Source organism: Herpailurus yagouaroundi, unplaced genomic scaffold (genome assembly GCF_014898765.1).
Source record: "Herpailurus yagouaroundi ecotype Mexico unplaced genomic scaffold, PumYag 166, whole genome shotgun sequence".
Taxonomy (NCBI): Eukaryota; Metazoa; Chordata; class Mammalia; order Carnivora; family Felidae; genus Herpailurus; species Herpailurus yagouaroundi.
The window spans coordinates 29,169,849-29,181,100 of record NW_024412407.1 but is presented as its reverse complement, the minus strand read 5'-3'; the positions used below and the strand labels follow the sequence as shown (position 1 = coordinate 29,181,100).

At 34.3% G+C, this 11,252-nt stretch overlaps 1 protein-coding gene across 17 annotated transcripts in view; it reads left to right on the top strand.

The window, feature by feature from the left end:
• PLEKHA5 (pleckstrin homology domain containing A5) overlaps window positions 1–11,252 on the top strand; it is a 244,996-nt gene that overhangs the window by 193,097 nt on the left and 40,647 nt on the right. For 7 of the 17 annotated variants that reach the window (XM_040488772.1, XM_040488753.1, XM_040488754.1 and 4 more), the window contains 3 exons: window positions 4,478–4,558; window positions 10,099–10,134; window positions 10,643–10,705. In XM_040488772.1, the coding sequence (XP_040344706.1) occupies window positions 4,478–4,558; window positions 10,099–10,134; window positions 10,643–10,705 (180 nt within the window). Of the gene's footprint in view, window positions 1–4,428; window positions 4,559–10,098; window positions 10,135–10,642; window positions 10,706–11,252 lie in introns of those variants that run through there. The other 10 variants (XM_040488757.1, XM_040488760.1, XM_040488762.1 and 7 more) reach the window with 3 other exon arrangements.

Genomic DNA, 11,252 nt, shown 5'->3' with positions numbered 1-11,252 from the left:
GAATTAAGTACCAGACCTTCTAGGTAGTTTTTCTAAACATTTAGACTTTAAAATGTCAAGTAAAAATAGGTGGTTTTGTTCTAAACAGAAATACATTGACATTACCTAAATGTATTTGCAAGATGTTTCCACGTTTGTTTACTTATTTATTGCTGAAGTTAGGAAAATAGTATAATGCCTGAATCAAGCATTCTAATTTTTATTATTATAAAATGTCTTATTATTAATAGCTTTATAATTTTTCAATTAAATGAAACATAAACTTACATTACCTGTTACTTCAAACAAGGAATTAAAGTATTTAGAAGCAACGCATTTATTTAACTCATTTTCAAGTGACTAAACATGTTCCATGTACTAGTCTTTTTCTTGCTCTGCTTCCTTAAAACAAAATACATCAGCTGTTAACACCACTATCATAATACTGTCTAGAATCCTTGTATTCGAACCAAAAGAGAATTGGTGGATTTTTTTTTTTTTTAAGAACTTGAGAATGAAATTCCAACTTGCTCATGGAGCATTATGTATTTTTTAGGCCATAATTTAGTACTTTAATTGAAAAGCTGTTATAAAGTTTACATGACCAAAGCCAGATAGAATGTGCTATTTCAGTGTAAGTTCCGGAAACAAGGCAGTTTCTAAGTATTAAAATATACAGTATTTCAGAGGTGTTTCAGTGAGGGGAACCACTATCCTATTTCTAGGAACATTTGGAGATAAAGCAGGTCTAGTATTTCCAATTCAATAAATCTAGAGAGAGTGAAAGTTCAGTCAACTTGCTGAAATTGTTTCATAGGGACCAAGCTCTCACTATATTGGACCATGATTATTGTGTTCACTTGTCTTCAGCTGTTGCACACCACATGCAAAGGTAGAGCCACCACATACAGGACCACTCACCTTTGAGGATCATTCTTAACAGCCCATTACTCAGCCATCCTAACAGCTCTTGGTCAGGTAGGTGTGGTGCCCTAGGAAATTCTGAAATGATCCTGCTTCTTCTGCCTTTCCATAGATTGTCTTATCCCATCTCTGTCACCTTTTTGTTTTAATGATATTGTCTACATCAAAGATTCTGAAGTTGCCCATTAGAATTATCTGGGAATCAGGGTGTCTATATTCTTTTCAGGCTCTGCGGGTAGTTTGAGTGTGGGTTCAGAATCCCTGGTCTAAACTTGAATTTGATTTCTGAAGATGTAATAAAAATGGCGGGGGTGGGGGGGGTGGGTATTACAAGGTAGTTACATGTATTTATAAATATATTGGGTAGCTTACCTTTTTTAATTAACATGTTTCCTAATAAATTTCTGACATGGGTACAGATTCCTAAGATAGACTAAATAGACTAAAGGTTTATAAGAATAGTTTTCTAGATCAGGTCCTCATTATACTAGATGACTCCAGTAGGGCTCTTCCACCTTAACTCTCAGCCTTGAACATGATACGAACACATGGTGCTAAAATTTTTCTTAGCTTCCTTGCATTACCAAAGGGTGTTTGCCAGAGGATATGGTTGTCCCATTAATTTTGTTTATTTCATGTTTATATATTTGTATCCTTGACTCTTTAATATCTTTTTAAATTAGAAAAGCAGTATCTGGGGCACCTGGGTGGCTCAGTCGCTTAAGCGTCCCACTTTGGCTCAGGTCATGATCTCACAGTTCATGAGTTCGAGCTCTGCTTCAGGTTCTGTGTCTCCCTCTCACTCTGTCCCTCCCTGGCTCACACTCTGTCTCTCTGTCTGTCTCAAAAATAAATAAACATAAAAAAATTTAAAAAAAAAAAAAAGAAGAAAGAAAAGCAGTATCTACTCGGGAGGAAACTTGGCAAATGCAGAGAAGTATAGAGAAAAGAAAGGGGTGCTTTGGGGGCCTTAGTTAAGTGTCCAACTCTTGATTTCCGTTCAGGTCATGATCTCACAGTTTGTGGGATCCAGCCTCACGTCAGGCTCTGCACTGACAATGGAGAGTCTGCTGGGATTCTCTCTCAGCCCCTCCCACCCCCTTAAATAAAATAAACAAACATTAAAAAAAAAAAGTGTAGAGAAAGAAAAAGATAATAATCCACAGTCCCACAATTCAAAATAATTGCAGCTGGGGCTCCTGGGTAGTTCATTGGGTTGAGTGTCCAATTCTTGATTTCAACTCAGGTCATGATCTCAGGGTCATGGGATCAAGCCTTGCATCAGACTCTGTGCTGAGCGTACAGCCTGCTTGAGATTCTTTCTCTGTCTATCTCTCTGAAATTAAAAAACAAAATAATTGCTGCTAACATTTTTATTCCTTTGTTGTACTAAACTATCGATTTCTAGAGATGACTTCTAATTTTAATATTTTAGGATTTGGTACGTATATTTGAAATTTTTCATAATGAGAAATAGTTTCAGAAATGATCTCTGAAACACTCTGCAGTCTGTATGTTTTAAGTATTCTTTTTACTTTTAGTTTTTCTGTTCCTAAGCTAGTTTCTTCTTGCAAAGAACCCTTCTCCGTGACTCAATATTTAATAAGCTATGACATGTAAGTTAAACAGACACTTTTAAATCACATATGGCATCCCTGTATATACATGCATATTTACCATCTCAAAGTAGTACACTAAATAAATCAGGCTTGATTATCCTTCTACAAAAACCATATTGTCCCTTCAAATAAATTTGCCAAGCTTAGAGTGTGAACATTGTCCTTAATCTGACTCTATTGAAACTCTGCTTAGAGGTGTGAGCCATGTTGACCTAGTCATTTGACATAGAGGCCCATTTGTGGTGGCAGATTTCCAAGACTCAATGGGCAATTTCAGTTTGACTTTGAGTATCATTTACATTTGGATGCTATCTGATCTCCATTATTTCTTAAAACATTCATGCTCCTGACCTCCACCCACCACACACAAGAAAATCTGAATCCAGTATTCTTTTGACTAATTTCCAGGGCATGTTATTGAAAAATAGTAATGATGAGATTGCTTTGAAAATTAAAATTAGAAGTAGATAGAGACTTAAGCTTACTTGTGCTGTATGAAATGTGTATCCTTACAGTCAAATGTAAGCCAAAACAAAAAGCAGTAACAATTTATTCCAAGATCACCATTTGATTAAGATAAAATAATTAGCATTCCTGTAAAATATAGAGGGCACTTGAAAACATAAAGAGGTCTTAAATCTCTATAATAAAAGTATTTTTTCTCCTAAAGAAAAAAAAAATATCTGTAGTTGTTTATAAATTACTTTCCAACAACGTAAAAAATGTGTTCTGAACTACGTATCAACACATCCTTCTGGGATAGTATTGCAGGAGAGAAACAGAAGTTTGAGTCTAACTGATAATACAGATGTTAACATTTAAAAAGAAATTATTTAGCTTGAATAAAACTTTAGAAAAAAAGTTAAACCAGTTGCCAGTTTGTTACTTGAGAAAACAGATTTTATTGACATGAAACATTGGTAACTAGGCTGAAAATAAAATTGTCTAGATACACAGTTTTCAAGACTTATTTTTTACTTACATGATGCATTTATTAATCTTAAGATTAGTAAACCTTTATTGTAGATTTAAATAAGCCACTAAAGTAGCATTTGTGAACCATGATAAAAATGCTTATTTTCTATACTATGCAGAAGAAAACCATGTAAACTATATGTTGCAAATTGCAATTATAAACAGACCTGTCTGCTTATAAACAGTACAATCTTCATTGGCCTTTTACTCTCTATATGTCATGATGATTCTCTTTTGAATGCTTTAGCTGTTGAGTCCAGAGCCTACTAAAACAAGTATTTTTCTGGAGGCAGTAATTAAGTACAACATAGCTGGAAATGTGAAATGTGGTTTCAGCCTTTTTAGGAACTAGGGAGATACATTGATCTTTGCTAAATAAATTTCAGTTTGCATGTCCTTGAAATAATTTTACACGTGGTGTTATACTGGGAGAAAATCCAAAACGGTGTATTACAGATATCTATCAAAATTAACATTAATGAAATATGTAATTATTTCAACAAGATATACTGATTATTATAAGATTTTAATATTTGCAGAGGACTAATATTTTTCTGATGAACTTTACAAAGAACTGAATATTGTTTTAAGCTTTTTTACTAAACAGTCAAATTATGCCATTTCTCCTTTTAAGTAGGTCCTTGCGCTTTATTCTTTGAATAAGACGTGCTGCTTTATCATCTTTTCTAGTACATGTAAAAATATTCATTGACTGTATGATTATATTCATAAGGTAAACCCTAGTTGTAGCAATATTGCAATTAATAAGCTTTTATATAACTTTGGAAGTATTTTAACATCATTTAATACTTGCTCGAAATGGTTTATGTAAGTTAAATCTGTACAACCTTGGGGTAAAATGTAAGCAACTGCACTATTAGGAAGATATTAAAGTAGAGGCTATATTTACAGTGTCGTCTTTCAAATCTAGCTGTGCTGTAAACTGATGTTTGCTGTATGCTCCTCCTGATTTGAAATAGATGAAAGAAAATGAACCTATTATCACCATGGTTCACACAATGATTGAGAACTCGGCGCTAAGACCCCAACTGTACCAGCAAGTAAGGTCTTGGACAGTGAATGATACTGCTTTATCATCTGCAAAATCCCTCAGTGACAGTTTTGGTTTATCCTCAGAGTTACTCATAACATTAGTGTTTTCTTATTTCATTTTTTTTGTTTATGTCTATTTGGAAAAATGCAATTCATCCATGCTTTTTAAGATGCTGCAGTATTCTTAGCATGGCTTTGCTGAACATTTTGCTGTTGAATATTAAGTGTGCCATTTTCCTGAAGTTGTTGTGCAGAGTATTTGATTGATACGTACGTACTTGGAGGTCTGCAGTACATTTGCAAATTTGGTACTGGATTGCCGTTAATTCCAATTTACTCTAAAAGCACTTTCACTGATTTCTAGGGAGAACTTTAAAAAATTTTTTTTTCCTTTTAGGGGCGGCCCGCAACTCACCCTACCCCACCCCCACCCACTGTTTTAGGAATAGATTATATTTGTATGGGAGTTGTTCAAATCTAGTTTCCGTACTGTGGTGTAGTAAGACCTAATGATAGCCACTTCTTAACATACTGGGGATATCTTCTCCCTGTATTCTTACCATTCTTATGCCATCATATGCATCATCTTACCTCATTCTTTTCCCTAACTCAAAATATGTGCCATGGAGCTGGCTGGCTTTAATTTAGGACCTTGGTAATCTGCAGATCTGCAAAAGAAGTCATTTTATACATTCCTATCCAGTTGTTTTTTTTTTTGTTTTTTGTTTTTTGTTTTTTTTTTGTATTTCATGGTCTAAGTGTTCTTAGCTGTGTGTTTTGCAACATCAGCTTCTTCCACTTCAACACCTTCAAATTACTGTGGCCTATGACCTGTTATAGTACTTTAAAATTCATACCGAAGAAGAAAATTAACAAACATGAAAAATGAATGTATTTTGATTAACATGTGTAAAAGCACCTAGTGAAAAGAAGCACCTTGAGCTCACTGGCTTTAAAGTCTTCTGGTTTGCTTTAGTCACCTAGGGATCAGTATCATGGGCCTTGTAGCTGGGAGATTGAAACAGTTGATAGAAGGGTGAGCCCTGTTTCTGGGCCCAGTTTTTATTCTATCAATAAAGAAACAAAGGATTAAATATTTAAAGTTAAACAGCTTTACTTTTCAAAAGAAAATAAAATCTTTCTGGGGCGCCTGGGTGGCTCAGTCGGTTAAGTGTCCAACTCTTGGTTTTGGTTCGGGTCATGATCTCAGGTTTCACGAGTTCAAGCCCTGCATCGGGCTCTGCGCTGACAGTACAGAGCCTGCTTGGGATTCTCTCTCTCCCTCTCCCTCTGCCCCTCCTCCACTCACTCTCTCTCTCTAGAAATGAATAAATAAACTTAAAAAAATAAAGGTTAAAAAAAGAAAATCTTTCATTTTTAAAGTAACCAGGTTAAAGGAACTTGACACTTCATTCCAAAATGCCACTGCTGAGAACCTTAGCCTTTGTTCTGGAATTAATACCTTTTTCTGAAGCTGCACTTTATCATTTTTATATTGGTAAAAGTCAAAGGTATTATGTTTTAATGGGTTTTATTTTCACATTTTGCATATTCTCAGTAAGAGTGATAGCCTGGATTTTCAGTTTTGTTGGGTTGGGTTTTTCTTTTTTTTTTTTTTTTTTTTAATTATTTTTAACGTTTATTTATTTTTGAGACAGAGAGAGACAGAGCATGAACGGGGAAGGGGCAGAGAGAGAGGGAGACACAGAATCGGAAGCAGGCTCCAGGCTCTGAGCCATCAGCCCAGGGCCTGACGCGGGGCTCGAACTCACGGACCGCGAGATCGTGACCTGGCTGAAGTCGGACGCTTAACCGACTGAGCCACCCAGGTGCCCCATCTTTTTTATAATGATCAGTAATCAGGGTTGGTGATGCAGAAGTCATCGCTGATTGAAATTACTCAGTTGCACTAAACGTTCTAATCGGAGTTTTTCAAAAGTGTGGAGATATGTTAGAGTGGTCTTATATACTAGCATCACTGACCAGAACAATCGATTTGTATAAATGTATTTCTCCATTAAATATGAATACTTGAAAGAAAAAACTAAATTTGTACAAAACTGGAAGATCTGAATGTCTACCATCAGCAGCCATTCCTGGGCGTGAGATAGGCAACCGATTACCAGGTAATCAGTGTTGACTGCCAGTCCTGTCAAATTGAGGGTGTCTTTAGAGAATTCTTTTTTAAAAGTCAGCCACTAATGAAGTACTTAATTGTTACAGGGCACTGCTGGTAGATGAAAGTGACCTTCAGGGGCATCTGGGTGGCTCAGTCAGTTCAGCATCTGGCTCTTGATTTCGGCCCGGGTCATGATCTCATGATTCATGAGATCAAGCCCCTCTGGCTCTACAGACAGCACAGAGCCTGATTGGGATTCCCTCTCTCCCTCTCTGTCTCTATTCCTACCCAACTCGTTCTCTCTCTCTCTCTCTCTCTCTCTCTCTCTCTCTCTCTGTCTCTCAAAATAAGCATTAAAAAACAAAAATGACTTTCAGACACATTTCTTAAATTTGCTTATTAATTTACATAAATTGAAATTTGATCTTATTTTTTTCTCCAGATTTCCCTTACCGTGTTAATATCCAAAGGAAATCTTTATGAAAGTTTCTATTATACACTCTAACAATATGCCTCTCTGACATTGCATTACAATGCTGTGTTAATAGTTTCCTGAAATACAACTTAAAATATGATGTTTTGTGACCTGTTATTCTAAATCATAGCCATTTAGATTTTCTCTCAGGAGAACCTTTAAGTTTGCATTTTCTTGGAAGAAAGAAGACACCCGAAAAATTACCTATTCAGTTAATTTTCTTTGAATCGGTGATATAAAAAGGATCTAAAACTGAATCCAAAAAAAAAAAAGTGCTAAATGAGCGCACTTGGTATTGAAAAATCTTCTCATTTATTAGTCATTCTACGGCCTTTCCCAATTAATTTTTGTACTAGAGTTTTTATAATATCTGTGAGATGAATCACCTGATGAATAATTGTTTTGAAAAGCACCTACTAATATTAGCAAATACCTACCGTCCTGTGACTATTTTTGAGCCCTCACAAAATGTCTAACTCTATCAAATATTTCCCCAAAAAACCTTTTTGGGGTTTACATATATTCATTAACTTTAAAGTATATGTATATTCACATTCTTAAAAGGGATACTATAGAAAGTTGAATTTTGATAAACAAAAGTAATTTTGTGTTAATGCCAAGCCAGTTTTTTAAAAGGTTATTAGATATTTTATTATGAAAAAGTTCTGACTTTCTAAATAGAGCATATATCTTCATATGTCTAGATGTGAGTAAAGTCTGTATAATACACTTCTCAGGTTGAAGCTTGAGCACTGCTAACCCTTATACATTCTCCGTTGCCCCTTTTCATGTGCTTTTCTAGTATTGCTCAGGTACTTCAAAAAAAAAAAAGGTATTCAAACCCAGAACTTTTTTCCTTTTGCTAAAGATGCATTTGAAAAATGATAAAAAGTGAAACATGATTTTATGGAGATCTTAAGTAATGAGAATATTAACGAAATTACTTTTTTTCTTATTAGTAAGATTTTCATAGTGAGGACCAAATAGCAAACTTCTTCAATTCCAAGTGGAAATACTTTTAATAAACTATATCCATCTTTTCTTAAGAAAAGCCTCAGTTATTATTATCAGTAATGGAAAATAGGCCATGCTTAAAGGTTAATTTTTTTTAAAGAATAATCATGTTTTTTTTATTCTTTCCTTCTAATAGGTAAAAGCAATGTATAGTGGAAGGCTGATTATTTTAAGATTTTATTAGTGTCTAATAATGAATATCTTTATTGAATAACTTGCTAAAAGGTTTTAATAAATTTTTCAGTGGTAGTAAACATAATGATAAAGTAAATCTAACGTAGGTAATATATTCATATGGTTATAAGGATATATCACTCTCAAATTCTAGCAACACAGTATACATTTTTTACTTTGCCAGCTGATGTGAAAATGAATATATTGCAGGGGTGTCTGGGTGGCTCAGTTGGTTGAGTGACCAACTTCGGCTCAGGTCATGATCTCACAGTTCGTGAGTTCGAGCCCCGTGTAGGGCTCTGTGCTGACACACAGAGCCTGGAGCCTGCTTCGGATTCTGTGTCTCTCCCTCCCCTGCTGATGCTCTGTCTCTCTCTCTTTCTCAGTAATAAATAAACATTAAGAAAATTGATTTAAAAAAAAAAAAGAGAAAGAAAATGAATATGCAGTAAGATTCCATAAATAAAAATAGTATACCAACACCCTAAATTTTTATTATAGACTGCTACATTTCCATTTTAAAATATTAGTCTTTTTTTCTGTTGACCCTGGCAATTAGGATACGATGTTCATATTTTAATCTACATGTAGCACTGTGCATTAGTTACATTCAAACTTTACATTCCATGGTTTGGTAAAGCTGCTCTGCATTTAACTTTAAATATTAAGTAAAGTATATTTGAACATTTAGTAGCTAAAGGCTTTACATCTCTAATTTCTTATAAATGGGAAATTTAATTTTGGCATTGTCTTACATTTTTTTATCATGGATCTAAGCATTTTAAAACTTCCTTTTCATTACTTTTTTTTTTTTTTCAGATAAAAGTACAAATTATTTTCTTGGATCTAGGTGCTTTAATTTAGAATAAAAATTGATACTTCTTACAACATATTTAATGCTCTTTATTTGAAAATACTGCACAAGTATTCTGACTTTTCTCATTAAATTCATTTTTCATGTGATAACTCATTTCTATGAAAGTTTTGTTTAATAATCACTGCATACCCTTAAATAGTCACAGATTCATTTGCATGAGGACGTGAAAGTTATGTCTTGAAATGAAACACATAAATCCAGGATTTATTATTGTATGTTTGTAATGCTTACATTTTTAACCTCCTGATAACCTACATTTCTAGATCCATTCAAAGTTATCTGCTTTTAAATTATGCTTCCTTCTAAAGATGTAACTGGCAAGCAGTTTTTTGCCAAGTGGACGTAGATAGTTAAAACTTATACATTTTTATGCATTTGTGATGAATTAGATGCATTATGATGCATTAGATGAAGTTTAATTTTCCAATCTGGAATGTAGTGGGAAAACATTACTCCCATCCCCACTTTGAGAAAAAGTGTGCCAGTTAGTAAATATGCAGTGAGCCCAAAGTAAGTTTTTCCAACTATGTTTTTGTTACTGTCTAGCAGTCGATATAAAGTCAGAAGACCAGGGAGAAAGTGAAATATTGCTTGCAGAAGCTGTGGTATAACTGACCGGGATGACTTTTGAAATCTTGATAAACACAAGCAAAAATGAAGATTCCTTTGACTGAAAGATACTGGGAAAGAGTTTGAAGAAAGGACGTTTAAATGCACTGAGCAAGCATTTCTTATAGTGTAATAAAACAAATGGTGTCAATCAACACATACAAACTTTTTATGCAATTTGACTATTCATAGTTTATAACATAGGCTTTCAGTTCTATGAGGTTTTGAATGAGTTTCCTCTTTTCAATTAAACCCATCCTTTTCCCCCATTATCTTTTAGTTCTTAAGACAGAAGAACAAGATAAGTCTATATTGTGTATGTGTGTTTATATATTATGTATATGTATGCAGTATGTTACAGGTTTTGTTACTAAAGTTGTACTAAGATGTGTTGGCATTTGAGTATACGCATACACAGTTGTGTGATTATGTGTATACCGTGAAGGATGGTTCTGGCTGCTGAAATATGCCTGGTTCGAATATTTGATTCAGTACAGTTGCCATGATTGTATTTGTCAATTTTCCATTAAAATGATGTGTGTCTTACAAATGGAAGATGTAAGGTGCCGTATAATTTGTTTGACCAACTTATTATTTTGTTTGACAAGCTTAAGTTAACATCATTTTCATGTATCTTGCATATTGCATCACTGTTAAATATTTTTCTACTTTTGTAATGATCTGTGTTTGAATTAAACTTCTTAAAGTATAAGAATCATTAAAATCCCATTTTCTTATTATATAAATCTAAAATGTTAAGTATAGGCTAAATATATTTTTTACATACTATTTTTAAACTTGCTACCTGACATTTTTCCCTATAGCTGTCACAAGATGAATGTAGAGGCCCATTATACAAATACAGACCTGAAGAAGTGGATACTGATGTAAGTGTTAGTATGCTACATATATATTGTCAGTACTCTGTTATATTCTCTGCCAAAACATTGGAAGTATGCATGACAAAAAACTTCCTCTTCCTCTCTTGCCCTCCAAAATGACACCAAATAAATTAACATTTTCTTTTATTTTATGCTTAGGTTAAGTTATAGCATCACTCCCCTATTCTGTAACTATCCCCCCTCCCCATAATTAACAGTTGAATCTAGGAAAAAATCACTTAAATGAAAGTAAAAGACTAGGGGCACCTGGTTGGCTCAGTTGGTTGAGCACCTCTTGATTTGGGCTCAGGTATGGTCCTGGGGTCGTGGAATCAGGCCTGGGTCAGGCTCTGCATTGAGTGTGGAGCCTCCTTGGGATTCTCTCTCCCTCCCTCTGTCCCTCCCCTGCTCCTGCACATGTGCACACACTCTCTCTAAAATAAAAACAATTTTTTTAAAGTAAAAAGGACTATTTCTGATTTAAAAAAAAGTATGGAGAACTGAAAACAAAGTAAAGTTTTCTGTCTTCTAGAGAAAGTATCAGTCTCTAGAA